This window comes from Mustela lutreola, chromosome 1, assembly GCF_030435805.1.
Source record: "Mustela lutreola isolate mMusLut2 chromosome 1, mMusLut2.pri, whole genome shotgun sequence".
NCBI lineage: Eukaryota > Metazoa > Chordata > Mammalia > Carnivora > Mustelidae > Mustela > Mustela lutreola.
Window position 1 is genome coordinate 51,895,437 of NC_081290.1, and position 20,924 is coordinate 51,916,360.

The 20,924-nt window shown below is 36.9% G+C and overlaps 1 protein-coding gene across 1 annotated transcript in view; it reads left to right on the forward strand.

Annotated features, from left to right (window-relative positions):
• The first annotated feature begins 2,198 nt into the window (after nt 1–2,198).
• KCNIP4 (potassium voltage-gated channel interacting protein 4) overlaps nt 2,199–20,924 on the forward strand; it is a 524,826-nt gene continuing 506,100 nt past the window's right edge. The window contains exon 1 of the mRNA XM_059164750.1: nt 2,199–2,846. Coding sequence (XP_059020733.1) covers nt 2,747–2,846 — 100 coding nt within the window. The 5' untranslated portion in view covers nt 2,199–2,746. The remainder of the gene's footprint in view (nt 2,847–20,924) is intronic.

Here is a 20,924-nt window from a genome sequence, read left to right on the forward strand (position 1 = left end):
TGGGGATAAAAATATATGTTTATAAAAAATTAAAAATTAAAAAAAAAAATAGGAACACAAAGGACCTGATCCATTGACTTTCATTTACCAGGCAAGTTGAAGGGCTCCACTGAGTTCCCTTGAGCAGAAAAACATAGAACAATCCCCTTTGGAGACCAGAGGTGATATGTGTTTAAGTAACAACAATCGTGTAAAATGGCAGGAAGGGAGATCCAGGAATTTATTTAGCTACTAGTTTGGAAACTTCTCATGTGGCAAATTACAGGAGTTGGTGGATGGATTAGAACGTCACGGAACTGATGGGGAGGATCATTTGGAGTATAACCTTCACTCCTCAGCTGACAACCACTTGTCCCAATGTTTGGATTTTAATTTGTTTAAAGCTGTGTAGCATAATGGGGAAAAAAATATTGGGCTTTGAGTTAAACAAATCAGAATTGAAAACTTGGTCCTATCACACACCAGTGGTATGACCTTGAGCCTGCTATTTTAAACTCTCTGAGGCTTAGTGTTTCTCTGTAAATCTTATCTAATTATGCCTATTTTCAGAGTGGTTAGGAGGGAAACGCAATGTATGTAAAGGATCTGGCTTATGGTAATTACCCAATTAATGGTGACTATTGTTATCCAACATGTATCTATTCCATATATCTATGAACTGTAATGTGCCCTTCATGGAGGCATGTGGGGAACATAAAGGTGAAAAAGGCTTGATTTCTGACTTCTAGAAGCTTCTCGTTAAGTTGTGAAGATGTGTGCTCAAGTGGTGGTAATATATCGTAAGAGGAAAAGATACTGTAAAGACCCCAAAATGAGAGAGAATCCTACAATTCTGCTTGAAGAAGTTTTCTGGGAGAGTTTTTGGAAAGGGTAAAGAGGATAAGGAAAGGATTTTCCAGGTAGTGTTTTCAACAAAGCTCAGACTGAGTTTGGGAAAAGGAAGCTGACCTCTCAGGTAAAGTAATGTTCAGAAATCATGACAATGAGGTGCCATTCTTAAGATGGTACCAAATCGGAGAAGGACTAGGATGCTTTGCAAAGGAATTTGGACTTTATTCAGTAGGAAAATAAAGAGTCATGGCAGGTTTTTGATTAAGAGAATGACAAGGGGCAGGACTACATCCTGGAATGACTAGTTTGACAGCCCTGTGTGGTATGAAAAGAGCATGGAGGGACTTGGGATAGAAATTAGAGCTAGGAGTGACTGAGTGCTCTCACTCTATTCTAAAAGCATTACTCACTAGTCCTCTCAACAGTGCATTGAGAAAAGTGCTATTATCATCAACCTTTATACAAATGAGCACATTAAGTCATGGAGATGTTAAGTAACTTACCCAAGGTCACACAGCTTGTAAGGGATCCTACACCTCAATCCAGGCAGTCTGGCTCTGGAGCCCATATTCTCAACTATTACACTATATTGCCTCAAAGCCAGCCAGGAGTTAGGGAGGCCTGCCTCCTACCTTGCTTTGCCTTCCTCTGACCTTTCATGCTTTTTCTTGGCCCTCAGTTTGTTCATCTATGAAACAAGAGACTTGGATTGGCTTTCTGAGAGGCTTTCTAACTCTTATTTTTTTTCCATGTTTTTTTGCTTTGTTTTTAATTGGTGTCTTCCCCTCCCCCCCCATTCTGTATTTTAATGTAGGCCTGATCTATTTGGGCAATAAAGGGGGAGGGGTGAATGAAATGATTGTGCAGGATAAAGACAGATACTCCAGCTTTGTTTCTGATTTTTTTGTCATTGCTTAACTTTCTCTGCTTCTAAATTTACTTAAATTATTTTTAAAAAACATTGGAAGTACACACTGAAAAGAAATATATATTTCAGTGTATCGATGGGAATGAGCTAATGCATAAGATACCTGCTAAACTTTAAAATTTACAGATATTAAGAATATGTATTAGTTTGTTGTATACCTGCTCTGAAGCAGTGTGATCGATATTACTCAAACGAGAATATTAGTTCACAATGACTCAGACCCAGCCTTAGGACAAGGCAACTGGTTGAGAAGAAAATAAATCCTGATCTAGTCTCTAAAGCCTCATTTCTCTCTGCGCTCAGCTAGTTGGGGCAAAATACACACTTGCTTTTCCTGCCTAGTAAACAGTATTTCTGAAGCAGCCGAATCCAAGCTGTCACTCCGCCTCTCTTGGCATTTTCAGGTTTCTCTTCCTATTTCAAGACGCGGTGTTCCGCAGGTCTCTGTCTGCAGCGGGAGTCCTGCCCTTGCTTAGTTTCCGTTTCCAAGGCAACTGACCAGCCCAAGGAAGCCACGGGCGGGCGCGCGGGTCCCGGAGCCGCAGAGCCATCACTGCCGCGCGTCGTCTTTCCTCGGGACCGTCCTGGTGACCTCGGGGTCTTTGGGTGATCTGCGCGTTACTTCATGCGTGGCTGTCTCTCTGTGTAAGAGTGATAACAGGGAAGCCGATAATTCCGACAGGCCCCACTTAATCCGGCTGCCACTCCTGGCTTCTGCTACACTAGACAGGATGAATGCATTTCTCTTATTCACGCCCTTTCTCTCAGCTTCTCCTCCTCCTCTCCTTCCCCTTCTCTCTCTCTCCCTCTCTCTCACTCACATCCTCTCTCTCTCTCTCTCATCCTCTCTCTCTCTCTCTCTCAACCTCTCCTCCTCCCCTTCTCCTCTGGCAGTAGCCTTCTTAATGTAGTTTAATGGTTTTGCAAAGAAAGCCAGGCAGAGGAGCACTTCTCACTGGCTGTGGTCGGACCATGACCTAGCTGACCATGAACTTGGAAGGGCTTGAAATGATAGCAGTTCTGATCGTCATTGTGCTTTTTGTTAAATTGTTGGAACAGTTTGGGCTGATTGAAGCAGGTTTAGAAGGTAAGGGAGTGCTTTTTAGTGACTTCTAAAAATTCTGTTTTGCAATAAAGATTTCTTAAGTGAATGTGAAAGGCACCTGAAATGAGATCAGAGAAATGTTACTCTGGGGTGGACGTGAAGACAGGCAGGTTTGTCAGAGTAGGACAGATGAATAAAATAAACTTTTTGTAAGTTTTAGTAACGTTTTCAGAGCAGAACATTAAAACTATGAGAAACACTTTGAATCAAAATGTGAGAACCAAAACTGAGGATATTAAAGGTTAATCATTGGTCTGTCTGTTATTTTTGAGAGCATCTAGTCCATGTTGATGTTAGATTTTTTTTAATTGAATATCCCCTTTTATTGCATCAGCAAATTTTATTTGGATATGTTGCAAGGTCTATTTGTTTGTTGATATGCAAATGCATTTGTCAAATGGAAATAGATGTACATTTATTATAATTTCTTATGCTTTAAGATTAGTGCCTAAGGATGACAGGCTTTTTGTAAGGTTCTCTTATAAGGTATTTAGAATATTACCTTTTCGCATTTCAACGTAGAGTGTAAGGGGCAGAGTCCCTAGCTCATGACAGACTTTAACATAGATTCCAAATGACCAGTTGTATTTCAAGTGCTGCTGTTTACGTTCATCAGAGGCTGTCTCCTATTTTCCTTAGCAACCATCTCTTTCTTAAAATAATAATAATAATAATAATAATAATAATAATAATAATGAGGTGTATTCTTGCCTGTATGTTTCCTGAATTAAATGTTTCTTTGAGGATCAGTATGAAGTTAGGTTATTATTTTCTTGGTGCTCAGAACACATTTGAGAGCATGTTTGCATACAGCTAGTTGTAGTTTCTCTAAAGTTGTCACAGAAATTTTAAAAAGCACCCCTAGATTTAATGTGATGTATTTATGCTTTGATACTCGTGTTGCTTCAAATTTTAAACGAGTAAAAAATGCAAATATGTTTTAAATGTATTTACATTCACAACAAATCCAGTCCTCTAGAGAAAGACTATCACATGTGACATGATGGCTTTTACAAATAGCAAATACCAAATTGCAGTTAAGTGTGTCACTCTGATGTACATTATCAGAAACCTACATTCGTAACTCCTTGTGGGGTAAGGGATGGTGGAAAGCTAGGTTTGTTAAAGTAAGTTTGCAGAATGAGCCCTCAGTGATGAAAACATGTATCATGCTAAAAAAAAGATAAATTCTAAATTCTGAAAGTAATGACTGTTCTTTAAAATTGACTTTATCTTGTTCATTGTCATTAAACCAGTAACTTGGTTTGGCTTTGCTGTTCTTGACTGTGTTATTTTACCTTGCAAATTGACAGGGACCTCCCATTTAATGGACTAGTTTTAGGGTTTTATTTGGTTTTGGTTTTCAGTGTTGTTGTTGTTGTTGTTGTTGTTGTTTTGTTTTGTTTTATTTTTCCTGAGTCTGAAAGTAACATGGAATAGTGTCATTATTTCTAGCCATGTAGAGGGACTTGTTTTAGCTAATTTCATCGATGGTGTGTGGTCATTCTTTAAACTCTTTTGTTGAGGGTTTTATCTCTGGATTTTGGAATCAAATCTACAGTATTATTAGTATTAGTTATTATTACTGTATTACTAGTTTAAGGGACACTAACATTCACTTTCCCAAATGAGACCATGTGTTTCCTTCTTCTAAAGGCTTCTAACCTTTATGAAACTCTTTTTTTCCTTTTCCTTATTACTTATATTGCAAATTGTACTGATATGTATGAACTGTTTCTTTCTTGTATTTTATGTTTTGCAATGTCAGCATTTTCCAACTAGCAATATTGTGTTAATACTGTGGAGAGACTGTGTTGTCTACCAAACTTTGGTAAAAATTTATATCTTATTTGTTTCCAGTGGCTTTTTAAAAATATTTTAAAATGATAAAATGTTGATAACCACATGAAGGAGGAACTATATTTGATTTGCAAAAGTTGACAGAAATGGAGAGCAGTAGTGCTTTCCATTTTGAAGTTTGTATAAGACTTGTCTCCAGAGTGTAAGTTGGAGTCAGAAAACCTTCAAAACAAGATTTAAGTTGGCCATATGCTTTGCTTACTGGAGATATAAAGAAAATGAATAGACTGAATTGTTATATTTTATTGTATATGGTTTGAATCTATACATCAGAATGTGCACACTCTGAAGTTTTAGCCTAATATTAATTAATGAAAATGGTATATAGTATTTAATATCAAAATTAGCATCTTCATAGATTTTCTGGAACTTTCTTAAAAACAAACACTGATGCTCATTTCATTCAGATTTATTTTCACATAGGAATTTTCTTCCTTGCTCACCATTTTACATATCTAAGTTGAAGCTAATGACTTCTTTCACCTTTCTAGTTCTGGCTTTTCAAGGGTTCTGCTAAAGAAATTTGAGTATTAAGTAGAAAAATGTGAACCAAAGTTAAAGTCCTGAGAGGATGATTTTGAATTTTTTTCCTATACAATTAAACCTTTTCTTATAACCATATAACTGTTCTACAGTGTAGCTATCATTCAGAATGTAGTTTTTTTTTTTCTTTTTTGTATTATTATATATGCAATATGCATTGTGTTCTCAAGCACATATATATAATACTATGCAGAATGTAGTTACTATCTGACTTCAAATATATAGAGAGTAAATGGATTTCAAAATAAATTGGTAACATTAAAAGTCTAAAATATTTGTTTTTGCTTGTCTCTGAGTACTTTGAGCTCCCATTCTTTGTAGGGGAACTGGAGATCAGGTCTTGGATGTCCTGGGTTCTTCTGTTCCAGTCTGTGTGTGATGTGCATAAACACGTAACACTACATGGAGATTCATGACACAGATTTATAAACAAGAAGAGTCACATTTAGCAGGTAATGTTATTTAACATGAGAAAAATAAGAACAACAGTAAGAATACAGATACGCACCCCTCCTCTGCCACTCTCTTGTTTTCTAACCTCCGTTAAGCCACCTTATGTCTTTAGTTATCTAAAATGAGAAAACTGAGTTTGAAAATCTCCATGGGACTTTCCATTTCAAAAAGTTTATGAGTGTATCAGGTAATTAAAAACTTGATCATTTCTCTAATACATATCCTTTCTTACAAAATAGATATCAATGGCCTACTTTGGAATTGATATGTAGTGCAACTGTGAGACTGATCTTTCCTCTTCTTCCGTAGTGGGATAATTCATCATACCTCAAGGAGATTTTCATTGTATTTCAGGAGAATAGAGAAATGTCCTTTCCTGTAGCTCTAGACTTTGACATTTGGGACTGCTATTTTAGGCATCCTTGTGATAGAGTTTCTCAAAATTTACATGAAGTTTCAATAACAAACACATTATGTTATGATTTATTAATATTCCAAAGGTCAGTTATTTTGGGGGTTTTTTTGGTGTTTGGGTTTTGTTTGTTTGTTTGTTTTGTAATTCAGTTAAATTTCAAAATTTTTTTCTTCTTAAACAAAGTATTCTTAATACCTGGTCAGTATGTATGCAGATAATAGCTTTAACTTGAGCAAAGTTTTGAGGATATCACACAATGCAAGAGTTTTGAATTCATAAGCTCTGTGTTCTTAATGAGGAGTTTAGAAAGCTCCAGAGTTATGCTGGTTTGGAAAACTCCTAAAACCTCACAACAATAAATTGCTTCTTTTCCAGCTATAAAAATGAAAGTGGTTTTCTGTTAACGCATTCCAGGGAGAAATTGAATAAAAATTTTAATGGCAAAGCTATTTCTTTATCTCTATATGCAACACTGGGCTGTGAAAATATCTACTTTTCATTCAAATATGTTTTAAATCATGCTGAGGTAGTTACTGAATTAAGAAAGAACCATCCTGCTCCCTACTACCAGCCTTAGTAAAAGGCAAGATTTTACAAGAACGCAATAACACACATGACTTGAAAAAAATCACTTTTATTGGTGATTGTCTTCAATAAAAAGACAAAAAAGAAATCAACTGATAATCTAAGTCTTTAGTGGAATTAATATGCATTAGAATCTCTTTTGCATTTATTCAGTGCACTTTATTTATCAGGTATCTGTAATACTGTAGTGCTAGCTTCTTCAAGAGGCCTGAACAAGGTATTAACTATATACATAGAGATGGATCTTTGGAACCAACGTTCTTAATTCTCCTATGTTGTTGACATAAGTGTAGATGTGTTGGGTATGTTAATAAATGGGGTCAACTGGAAAACAGTACTGACTGTGTGTACATTTCATGATGTCTCATGAGGACAAAGGGGCTGGAGATGCCTAGAAGAGAGCTATTATTTCCATCTCAAATAGCTTATTTGAAGGTCGTAAAGCAGACTCTTTTTTTTTTTTTTTTTTTTAATTCTCCTGGCATTCTGCTTTCCTACATGCAATGGGATGCTGAAGCTAATGGGTATTTGGATGATCAGAAAAGTTTTTCTCAACTGTAATGCTTAAGAAATATAAGCATAATTTATGGTGATATTATAAAACTGAAGAATGCTTTTTACATCACTTAGAAATGGAATAAGTGGAATATTTATACTATTTGAATTTCTTTAGGGTCTTTTATAGATAATATTTCCTTTACCTTAAGAATATTAATGTCTAAAAAATGATTAAGGAAGAGAATTTAGTATATTAAGAACCTTAGTATATTCTCACACTTAGAGAATCCAGAGTTATTTTGCTTGGAGTCCAATCACAGCTCTGTCTCAGAATAATCATATAACTTGGGGCTATTACTTGACCTAATTTTTTCAATCCATAAAATTAAATAATGATAGATAACATCAATATCTGGCTTTTTGAAGACTGCCTATAAATAAGGCAAGTGTTAAACACAATATAGTGTTAAACTGTGCATTAAAGTGTTAACATAGCTTTGCATTAGTATACAGCTATCTTATTTAATCTTCACCATGGTCCTCTAAGGTAGGTATTATTCTCACTCTAGATGAGAAAACTTAGACTTGCATAAGCTAAGTAACTTGGCTCAAGATTATTCAACCAGTAAGACATAAAGCTGGAGGTCAAACTCAGACCATGAGGCCCTATATCCTATCTTACAATTTTAATTTCTTGACATTACAGCAGATGGCAATGGCAGATAGTTTGGTAAAAAGAAGAGAGTGTTAGGTCAAGTATCCATTAACTCTTTCTATAAGTCTTTCTTGAACACATTCCATATGAGGAACACTCAGCCATTAACATTGTTTAATGAGCATAAATATCCAGGGGCACCTAGGTTGCTCAGTTGGTTAAGTATCCAACTCTTGATTTTGGCTCAGATTATGATCTCAGAATCATGAGATTGAGCCTTTGTGCTGGGCATGGAGCCTCCTTAAGATTCTCTCTCTCCCTCAATCTCCCCTTCCCCCAATGTGTGTGTGTGCTTATCTCTAAAATAAATAAGCATAAATATCCATGCTGACATACTGACTGTACTAGTCTAACTACAACAGAAAGAAGATTCTATACCCCCTATCTTATAAAACAAAATCTCTTAATGTAAATGAATCTGCGTTGAATTCCAGCCAAATCAAGTACAGTCTTCATTTAGGTCCTGGGGTAAAATTGAGAAGAAAGTAGATATACATGTTTGTTTGCAGACTGAGCCCAGTTTTTGATTCGTTTGTGGGTAACAGGTGGGACAGCTGGAAATAGATGGGACACGGAAGGGCTGGTGATTTTGGAGAAAGGAGAAAATTCAACATAAGATGCTACTGTGTAAAGAATCCAGGAAAGGAATTATTTATGAAAGGGTCTGAGGTTTATGGAGGGAATGGATTGGAGGACAAACAAACAAAAATAAGATGATTTATAATGGAGTAGGATTTTGGAGTAGATGTACCACCAGTGATTTAGAGCATAACACAAGGCTCAATGGGATTTTAAGCTTGATCAGGATGTTTGTCAACAGAAAACACACTCCAGCCTTTATCCATAGGTATAGAGCAGAGGGGACACAGATTATTCTAGTTATGGGGAACAGAGAGCAACAGGGGAAGAAAGCTTTCCTCAGTTGAGAATCTTTTGGACAAAAAAGGTGAAAGGAGGGTTATCTATGCCATACCCTGGAATGATCATACCAACCAGACCAGTTTGCAGGTGTTATTTCTGGTTTGCCTGTAGATAATCTGGAGATTCAGAGAGGTTAAGACTCTGTTCAAACTCACAAGATAATAAATGAAGGAATCTGTATTAGTTCCTGTATCTTCATGGTGGCAGTGGTCCAGATGGTGTTCACCATGACTACAGAAGATTAATATGCAAAGATAGGATAAAATGTACACAGATAATAGAAGCCACACCTAATATTCAAACTTTCTATAGACTAAAAATTTTTTTTAAAAAGTTCCTCTTTAAAAATTTGACTTATTTTAAAAATTTTACTTACTTTAAAAATTTTTACTTCTATGTAGAGGCACCTGTGTAAAAACGCAGTTGTGATAATGAACCAAAACAAACAAACAAACAAACAAAGGAAGAGGGAAGAAAAGGAAAGATACATCTATAGATCACATAATTGAAGTTCTGGCTTATCATGGCATTGTAAAATGGAAAGTTTTTCAGAAATTTGCAAAATCCAAAACAATCCTTTTATCAATGAATACATTGAATTCTAGAGACATTAGATTACTACGAAATGACTTGTTTTTGACAGACTTTTCTCTGCAGAGAAAAAAAAATCTCATTCATTACACTCAGAAAATAAACTTCAGATGTGATCTAAGATCCACAATATATTTACCCAAAATAAGAATAGCTCTCTTAAGTTATTTTGCTAGTGGACCAATAACCATAAAATTCAAGGATTGTAAGATTTGGTTGACGGTAAGTTGATTTCTGGCATGGTTTTTTCATTGGCAGTAGGTACTACCACAAAGAACCCTTAAGCTGAAGATGTAAACTGAGGTGTTTTCCACCTTGATGATTTGCCTGAGTAAGTTAATTGTAAGAGAATCGCTACTTCCTGATAGCCATTTAATGTCAGGAAGGCCTACGCTTAATACCCAGTAGATGTATATATAAATCACAAGGGCAGTTATCCTCATTGTTTATCACTTTGGTTATTAAAAACAGGAAGCTTACTTCATCCACTGCTCATACCATCTCACAAAGGCCTACCTTGGCCTCTCTGTTTGAAATTCACCCCCACCATCCAGGTTTTTGGATGTAATTATTTGAAAAGCCTTTGAACAGGTCATGAGACTCATCATCAAAACAGATCTTACTGCTGACACTGTACCAATTACAGGTTTCAGTTTTTACAGAGAGATCTTGGAGTAGAGATGCTAAAAGCACAGACTCTGAAGCCAAAATAATTGTATTTAATAATACTAAAATCTCAGCTCTTCTACGTATTAGTTGCCTTGAGGTTAAGTGCCCCAACTTTCTACACCTCAGATTCTTTACATTTTAATTGGGAATAATCATAGCACCTCCCTCTTCTGTTTGTTGTGTGAATTGACCTGAGTTTGTATTTGTGTCAGTGCAGAACCCTGTTTAGGGTGTTATGAATGGTTTGTGTGTTTGGCCATTATGGCCAGGCACCATCTTTTCTTCCAAAGAAAGGGGGCAACCACTCAGTATCTGAAACTAGAGGCTGAATTCATTGCTTGCTAAGCAAGGGAGAACTGCACTTGTTAGGCACAGTAGCTCAGAGCAACAAACTGCTGATATTATACAGGGTTTTAGGTTTTCCAAAGAGAGGTGTCTACTACTAGGAAGTTGTTGATTGATTTGGTTGGATTTAAAACTGATTCTGGTGCTACTTGTTACTCTAATCAAAAACCATTTGTGTTCTTTCTTGAAACTACAGAGCAGGAACTTTTCATTTTTCATGATAAATAATATTTAAGATTATTTATTAAGCTACTCCTAAGTGTCAGTCACTGTTCTAGACACAGGGGATGCAGCCTTAAGCAAAAACACAAAGTTTTCTTTCTCAGTGAATCTGCTAAATTTTGAGATACAAACGATAAATACTACAAAACTGTATGTAAGACAGCATAGTTATAGGATAATTCATTCATTCATTCACTAAATATATATGCCTCTACTTTGCTCCATACATTGTTCTAGGACGGGAATGAGCACAGTCCAGGTTCTTGAGGAATTTATGTACTATTGAAGAAGGAAGACAACAAAATAAAGAAACAAGGGATATGTAATCTGATATTTAATAGAGACAAGCACAAAATACAATAGGGGGTCAGAAACATGGGTGTTATTTATCATAGAGTGGCCAGGGCTACCTGGGTGGCTCAGTCTGTTAAGTGTCTGACTGAGGTCATGATCTCAGGGACCTGGGATTCAGCCCCATGTAACAGGGAATCTGCTTCGCCATCTTCTTCAGCCCCTGCTTGTGCTCACTTTCACTCTCTTTCTCTCAAAGAAATACATTTTTAAAAATAGAGTAGTCAGAGAAGGCCTTTCTGAAGAATTAACTTTTCTGCCAACACTAAGAGAAATGAGTGTGTGAGATCAGTAGTCTAGAACAACAGGATTCCGGGCAAAAAGATGACCAAGACAGGAGTCTTTGGTTGGAAGTGTGTTTCTTCTGTTCCTGGAGCCCTGGAAGTCTAATGAAACTGAAGCAGGGTGAGCTAGTGAGGGTAGGAGACTCAGTAGAGGGATGCAAGGTCATGTCATACTAGACAATTATGAGAACACTGAGATTTATTTATTTATTTATTTTTTACTGGGAGGTTACTGAGAGATTAGTGTAGGAAGGGTCTCCAAGTCTTCCTTTCAAGCTTTTTTTATAGGCCCTGAATCAGTTTATAGACCATATCTGCCTATGCCAATCTCAGCATGGGCTAGACAGAAACACCTTTGCCCTTCTTTAGACACCTACCAAGACACTGATTCATTACCTTTTTTTCTTTTTTAAAGATTTTATTTATATATTTGACAGAAAAAGAGAGAGAGAGAGAGAGACAGTAAGAGCAGGAATACAAACAGGGGGAGTGGGAGAGGGAGTAGCAGGCTTCCTGCTGAGCAGGGAGCCTGCTGTGGAGCTTGATCCCAGGACCATGGGATCATGACCTGAGCCGAACAAAGAAAGACACTTAACGACTGAGCCACCCAGGCACCCCTGATTCATTACCTTTTGTCAAAACTCTTTTTTTTTTTTTTGGGGTTGAAAACGATTGTATTTTATGTGGAATAGCACAATACATATTAACTTTAGGGAGACTGTGAAAAGATTAAGTTGTATATATTTTTTTTTTAATTTATTTATTTTTTTTAAAATTTTTTTTTTATAAACATATATTTTTATCCCCAGGGGTACAGGTCTGTGAATCACCAGGTTTACACACTTCACAGCACTCACCAAAGCACATACCCTCCCCAATGTCCATAATCCCACCCACTTGTCAAAACTCTTTTACCTGGAAATATGTCCTGTACTTCTCATGACAGGTCTTTCACATATGCTCAGGCTAAACTACTCATTGCTTGTGTTGAAGCTAGATCTGCCCTTCTATCAGCCACCTAGGGCAAGTGAGTAAGTTGTCTTCATTTCTCCTTATCAGGCTGCTTCAAGATCCTGGGACATAAAGCCCACTCTTAATCATATCTACAGAACCACTGTATATTATCTAAATAAGACTTAACTAGAAAAGCATTTTTAAAAAATCAAATAATATTCCTTGAGCACTTGCTGCAGTGAGAGTTTTATGACAGTGAAAGCAAAAAGGCAAAATTCACAGAAAAGATGTCATGTTGTTTTCCTTTAAGTAACTCCTCCTCCCCCACATATTAACTTCAAAGATAAATATTCAAATTGGCATAGCTCACATTGAGATGAGAATAATGCATTTTTATCTCAGATATTTGTACTACTAATATTTTGGGAAGGAACTAGCAAGAATCATAGAGACTATAGCCCAACCCCCTCATTTTATGAGGAAATTGAGTCCCAGGAAGGTTAATTGACTTGTTAGAAATGACAAAATTAATTGGTAGCCTTAGATAGCATAATAAGTACATCATCTGTGATCGAGTGATAAATCATATTCTAGTTTTACATACTTATGGTGTTCAATTTTTATAAAACCCTGTAAGAATAATCTCATTAGCCAAAATTATAGGAATTCTGGCTCTTTGTTTACTTAAGAATATATTATGAACTTTTTCATCCTATTACTATTTTCTAGTTTTATTGGGTTATGCCCAGGAAGATGAGGGATTTTCCAGTGTACAGGTAGCAAAAAGGCTCCTGAAAAAAACTCATGAGATATGCCAAAATGTGGTCCACAATGGTGCAGACACAGGATTAAATCCAAGTGCCTGGTGCTGAGGCATTGAGTTAGCCATCAAATGAACGTAAGAATGGACCTCAGGTAGATAAGTCCAGGTGAGGTGAGGAAGAAGATGGCATCAGTAGTTAAGAACTACCAGCGATACCTGAATGAGCACTTTGTTGAGTGTCTGCTAGGCACTATTGCTTGTGTTTTGTTCGCATTATTCATGTTGACAATAATTTTTGTGAACCAATTATGTAATTGACGACTTAATAAAAGAGAAAGCGTTCAAGAAGCTTTGATCCTGGTCTAAGATGTTAAAGTGAATCTGGGATTCAAATCTGTGCTGTCAGGGCTCCTGAGTGACTCAGTCAGTTAAGCATCTGGGTCCTGGAATAGACCCTGAGTCTGAGTCTGGCTGGCTCCCTGCTCAAGAGGAAGTCTGCTTCTCTTTCTGCCCCTCCCCCTACTTAAGCTCTCTCTCTCTCTCTCTCTCTCTCTCAAATAAATAAACAAAATCATTAAAAACAAAAAACAAATCCATGTTGTCAATCTGAGAACACAGGTTCTAAACTAGCACGTACCTGTCTCTCAGAGCTTGGTCATAGTCAAAGACGGAATTATCTTGGGATAAATGAAGCTTAAAGTACAAAGTCCCCCAAGTGTGTGGGTCCCTTCCCATTCATATTTCAATTAAAGATCAACTTCCCTGCCAAATTTTGTATACGTGATGTTTTTAATCTTTCCTTATAGAATTTTCTCCTTCAAATTATATAAGATTTAGGCCCCACAAAACCAAGAACCAACCCTATTGTGAGCTTAGAAGGTCTTGCCTTTCTTGCCATGATTAGAGTTCATGGCTGGGGATATAGAAATTTAGATCCATTCTGCAAGACAGGAAGCTGGATATGAAGTTCCCATTAGGCATTCTTATGTCTCTGCCTATTTCTGTGTCTACTCAGACTTCCTGACTGACTGACTGAGAGAAGAAAAGATTATTCGGCAGCATGAAGTTTCTAGGCCTTGCTGATGGTAAAGGGAATGCAGCTCTGTTCCCCACAGAACTGACTCACAAGCTAGTTGGGCTTAAACCTGGAGGGTTTCAGGTTTCAGAGCCCAATTAGCAGCATGGCTGAGGGGAGAGAGCATTGACTTTTACATCAGATAGATATGGATTTGAGTCCTACCTCCTTCACTTACTAGTTGACCTTGGAGATCTTACTTGATCGATCTGAGCCTCATTTTCAATGCATTTAAGTTTGTCATTGTTGTAAGGACTAATCACAATGAGTGGACAGTGCCTGGCTCTATTACTGTGCTCTATGAATGTGGCTATTAGTTGTTAGAACCCATGCAAAAACCAAATAGGATAAAGACAAAGGAAATGAAGCACAAGCAAATATCATCTATTATTTATCATTTATCTTATTTGCATATCTAGATATATGCTACAGATTTGGAGTAGCACCCTAGAAATCTTTGTTTGCACTATCCTCCTCTTCATTTAGGGCAGATGGACCCTTTTGTATTCATAAGCATGCATTCATTCGTTCATTCATTCATTCAACCTGTATTTACCAACCTCTTACAAGATGCTAGTCTAGGGACTGGGCAATGACAGGGAACAAAATAGAGATCCTTGCTTTGGTAGAGGAGATGGTCTTGGTGGCAGCAGAGTTTCCTTCCCTGTATTATGTATTGGGAAAGGCAGAGAATATTGGTATCAGTGTGCATACATTCATAATTGGAAGTTGAGAGACATTGCGTCTGATTGCTTTCTTCTATTCTTATGAAATGGGGTGAAGTGAAAAGCATTTGTGAGGTGGCAAGTAATGGATGTTTTAAAGAAAGTGCAGTATGTCTTTCAGAGCCTGGGGAAGTGAATTTACCAAGCAAATGTGAGAAGATTACTGGGCAGTGCTTAGTGCTCATTTGAGGTCTGTGGTCATAATTTTAAAAGATGGGCCCTGGCTTGGATGAAGTAAGCACTTTCATGAATACATTGCTACAAGATCAGTCTTTCTAGATACATTCAAAGAGAAGGGCAGAACAGGGTTAACAGGAGAATGGGGAAAATTGCAAGGAAATTAGAGAGAAAATGCTTAATACAACCTCTGAATACACAAAAACAGATATAGAGGCTACAAGAGACTTGAAATTGAACAAGCTGAGAATTGTGTTCTCCATTTGTATGATGAGGCAGAGGCCAGTGACTGAAAATCTCATCTCTCAGTTGCATGGCCATACATCAAAATAACTAGTAAAATTGTTTGTGATGGGGTTCTAACAAAGCATTTACAAATACACGTGAAATTACAAATACATTGTGAAAATGCTTGAGAAAATACCTTCAGACTGCTCTTCAAACAGCTGATGAATTCCGTAAAGTTGTATAGGTACTGTGCCTTCATAAATGCAGTAAAATTCAAATATATAGAAAGGGGATTTCTGATTAAATTCTGAATTTCAAAAATAAAACTTTATTCACTAGATGGGTTTTTTAAAAGATATTTTTAATGATGATGAGTTTGTGCCTTTTTTTTTTAGCCCATAGTCTTTTACTAACTTTTAGAAAATTTAGTGTCTATGAGCCACAAATCTGATGCCTTACCTTCAAAAATGTGTGTTCAATGGCTATCAAAACCAGTGAGGTATGTGACTTTGTGTGTTCATGTACACATACACATTGTGCACAAATATAATTGTGTTAATATATATTAGACTCATGAGTGCATATACTTACATACTACACACACACATATACACATTCCAAGAACGTAAGTTATGAAGTTTATTAATTAAAAGAATAAGCCATTGAGCTCACTGAAGAAACAGATTCTTGATTCTTTTGAACAAGACCTGTGCAGATTCCTTAGGACATAGATTTATATTTAAGCATGTATCTAAGTGCAAAGGAGGAGGGGGTGGCATGGAAAAGAGCAGCAGAGGGATAATCTAACAAGTGTGGACTGAGTTGAAGCACGCTATGCCTTTGAGTGAAAAAACCCTAACTGCAATCTCTACTCTAACTAGTCGTGTGATCTTAGCTAAGTTATCTAAACTTTCTGATCCTCTGTTCCTTCTATAAAATCCTCCAATGGACATAGCTCACAGACTATTGCCTGAAACAAACACATATTAATAGACAAAGTGCTTAAATGACTAATTCTAGTCCTTAATAAGTGCCCAAGTGAGTGTTCTTACCTTTGCCTGGTTCTTGGTCACCAGGCCACTGTGTACCTCCCTCCTTGAGTTTGGAAAGGCCCTGTCTGTCCTGGCTGCCTCTTCTGTGTTCCCCTTTGCTGGTCTTTCTAAGCGTGGGCTCCTCCCTCACCTGCTCAGTGACATTTCCCTTGGCCATCCTTCAATTCTGAATTTGGGGCAAGAGCCTCATTTTGTCTGCATGTGAATTAATTCCCGCAAATACCCAGCATGTGTCCCATGAGACTGGCAAATACCACCATGTTGAAAATTCATTCAGAATATATTTCTTAAGTTAAAAGAGTAAGTTTCAAAACAGGATGCAAAATAATAATCCCAGTTTTTTAAAATATACATATATATATATAGATAGTGGAGGGAGAATAAACACAAGCATTTTTTCATTTTTTCTTTGACGTGTACATTTTGACATGTTTGTTGGTTTTTTTTTTTTTAAGATTTTATTTATTTATTTGACAGAGAGAGAGAGAGATCACAAGTAGGCAGAGAGAGAGGCAGAGAGAGAGGAAGGGAAGCAGGCTCCCTGCCTAGCAGAGAGCCCGATGCGGGGCTCGATCCCAGGACCCTGGGATCATGACCCGAGCCGAAGGCAGAGGCTTTAAACCACTGAGCCACCCAGGTGCCCCTTGACATGTTTTTATATAATTTCTAGAGGTTACTTTTAAAAGGAAAAATAAATATATCAATACAAAATGCTCATTATTTGTTTTTCCAATGGGAGAAACACAGTGCCCATTGGAGCACAGTCATTTATCAATTTAAAATGAAAAACACTTTTTTGGGGGATGCAGAAACATATTTAAAATGAAGGGTTCTATGTATGTTTGTTTTATCTTTAGAAATACGATAACTCAAAAAAAACATCTGGGAACTAAGGACAGATTTTCATACCTCGAAGACATTTTTCAACTTCAAGCCAAACAGTGTCCTCAGTAGTTGATAAAAAGCTGTCTCTGTAAATATTCCTATGTCAAGGAAGTTATCAGGGGACTAGGATATTGATATTTTGCCTAGGAGCCTCACTTACGTGAAAGAGGAGCTCATTTTCTACACCTTTTATGAGGAGCTGCAGTTTTATGACTCTTAGGAATAAACCAGTTCACTCTATTGATGTATTCTGCTTCATTTCCTCCGAAAGGGGAAATTGAACTGGGTGTGTGATGTGGAATGGGGTGAGGTAGAGCAGAGGGTGCAGAGGATGCTGGTTGCTCCAGCCTGGCCGTTCTCTGCTCTCCTGAGCTCCTCAGTAATTTTCTTTCCTGAACAGCCGCTTGCTCGCATCTGAGTGTGCTCCATTCATGCGCAAGCCTAGGTACGAGTTATTTAATATGGGCAGCAGATTAAAAGGAAAAGATGACAGAAAGGAGCTTCAAGAAGTGCAAGGAAGCATTTGAGACCCATGCAAAGATTCCATTATGTGTGGTTCTCCAGCAAGGAATTTTAAATAGTTCTCACACATTTTTTGTTTGTTTCTTTCAAAAGTACTTTATAAATTCAGCCATAGGGATGATCCCTATAATTTTCCTTTTTCATTACTAGATTTATCTTTTCTTGAATAATGAATGTGAGGAGGGCTAGGTTGACATTTATTCAAATTGATGCAATTTAGGGCATTCAAACAACAACAACAAAACAACAACAACAATAACAACAAAACAAAACAAAAAAAAACTACTTTGAGGATCTAGGCCATAATCTGGGGACACAAAGTAAGATATGATCAGTGCTTTCACATAATGTAAGTCCAAGAGCGATTCCCCCAAAATCTTGGTGCTATGGAAAGAACACAGCATCGGTTGCAAACAGTCTGTGTTTCCTTCCTTCCTTCCTTCTTCCTTTTTTCAGTCTTCTGTTTTCATCCAGATTCAATCAGTACTAGTTATCTACCAGTTACTTCTTTTCCAAGAAGAGGAGATCAGACCAACCTCAGCGCATTCCCATGAAGAAAAATGAGCTGATGTAGGTACAACATCAAGTGCAGTAGCCAGTCGAGAAGGGCCACTTACACATACTTGCTACACCTTGTATCACAGGTGCCCTGATGGTGTTAGGAGCCTGCAGCTTGGGATCTTATGGCCTGACTTTGAACCTCAGTCCAGACACTTACCTGCTTCGGAATCTTGGGTTCAACCCTTATCCTTTCTGTGCCTCAGGTTCCTTGTCAGTAAAGAAAAGATAATAGTAGTATTGGTATGGTAGGGTTTTGAGGATAAATGAGTTAATATGCATAAAACACCTGAAGTGCCTGGCTCAGGATAAGCTCTGTCGAAGCATTTGCTCTTTTTTTTTTTTTTTTTTTAAATAAATGTGAGTCCTTTTTCAAAATTGAGTCTAAGTTGTTAGTGTATTTTTTTCTTTTTTTTCCTTTTTTTGTAATCATGGTTTTTGTAATCATGATTTTTTTGTAATCATCTTTTTTTGTGATCATGGCTTCCATTTTACCTTAATTTCTTTCATTTTGCATTGTTTTGCCTGTGTTTTCCTTGTAATCTAAGTACATATCTGTGCATGGTTAAATCTTCACAGAAAACAAAAAGGAAAAAAAAGCGGGTATAAGTTCAGTTAGCACCTTGGTTTTTAATGAATGCTTCTATCCCTCATTGCAGTATTTAGCAGATACTCCGCAAATGGCTATGAATAAGGAAGTCAGATAAATGACTCTTAAGTAGTACTTTGACATTGCTCTATCAACTTTTATAGTTTTTATTCTAAAATATTTTATATATCATATATAATTTATATATGTAAATGGCACATATTTTCTATTTTCTATTATATTTATATTTTATAAATTATATATATAATTTCCAGTAACAAGGGATAGACTATAGGGAAGATGGGGGTGCAAGGGAACTACAATAGTAGGAGGCTTTATTAGTCTTGACATAGGCTAAAGAAGCCTTCCAAAGGCATCTAGATTCCTTTGCAAAATAGTCTTAAGTGAGGGTCATAGCAATACAGAGTCAGTAGAAGACCATTTGGCACCAGGTTTTGCTGTACATTTGGTTGGGCAAGTCACCAGTAAGACTTCTGAGAAATAAATTAACTCCTGTGCCCGAGGTTCCTCATCTCTCATGTGGAGAAATTAACGTTGGTTTCAGGGGGTTGTTATGATGATTAAATGGATTAATATATACCAGGCCCTTAAGACAGTGCCTGGTCTTACATAACACTGTTATTGCTCTATTATTATAATACTCATCACACATTACATGAATATATTCTCTCTCTCTTTTTTTTTTTTTAATGAATGTATTCTTATGTCTGCCTTTACATAGTAATTATTAGAGATACAGACCTTGGTTGAGTGCATATTTACTTTCATATATTTATAACTACATTCTAATAGGAATATACATAGTATTATTAGTATTATAACAATGATCTTATCCTGGTTCATATAAATGATACTTTGTTTTTTTTCTTTCCAAATTAATGCAAGTTCATAAAATTTCGGACAATGCAGGAGCACCCAGTTGGCTCAGTCGGTTAAGCGTCTGCCTTAGGCTCAGGTCATGATCCTAGGGTCCTGAGTTTCAGCCTTGCACTGGGCTCCCTCCTCAGTGGGGAGCCTGCTTCTCCCTCTCCCCCTGCTCCTGCTCCTGCTCTCTCTCTCACTCTTGCTCTCACTCTCTCTTGCTTTCGCTCTCTCTCAATCTCAAATAAATAAATAAAATATATATATATTTTTAAATTTGAGCAGTGCAGAAATCTGTGAAATAAAAACTTAGGCCATTTTGGTCTTTATTCTCTCTTCTTTTCTCGTAGAGTACTCCTGGGGTAATATAAGTTTTAAAGCATTTTCTATAGAGTTTGAGAGTCAGGGAGGAAAGGTCTCTAAGGTCATGGAGTTTTAGAAACACTGAACTGTAGGTCCCTGGTGGAGATACAGACTATACATGGACATATTAAAAGTATTAGAAAGTCTTATAAACAAACTGGCCTTGTAACCTCTTAACAGTGTTTGCCTACCATTAGTGTCCAACAGGACACATTTGGGAAATGTTGTATTAAGCTATAGGCAGCCTGAAAGAGTGGAAAGAACATGAACTTCTGGGTTAAAAGGGTTTGGATTTGAATCTAAGCTCTGTTCTTTAGTGAATTTGTATTAATTCCTTTACTTTTCGTTTTACTTTGAATGTAATTCAGTTTTCTTGTCAGCAAAATAAGGATAGTATTATTCCCAAAGATTCATTGTAAAAATTAAATAACAGATAAAAAGCATAAGCGTATTTCACAAATGGGTACCTCCCTTCCCTTCTCTCCAATGAATGGGAAGAAATATACAGAGAGGTTTCTGACAGACATCAGGAATCCCTGGGGAAGTGTTTTGCAAATTGCTCATTGAAGAGAAATGTTTCTGGCTATGGTTTAAAATAGGATAGAAGATGCCTTAGTCTATGAGATTCACTTTTCAGGAAAAATACATCCAACTTGGTCTCGGCCTCATATTTCCTTTACCTCAAAGCAATATACCTTATCTCTCCATTTTGTCACTTTCATGGCTCAAGATGTAGCCAGTGTGGGGTGCCGTTTATCACATAATATGCTCAAGTCCTGTTAATTCTCACGACTCAACCAATGACTAAGTCATTGAAACAGGGCACAGTGGTCTT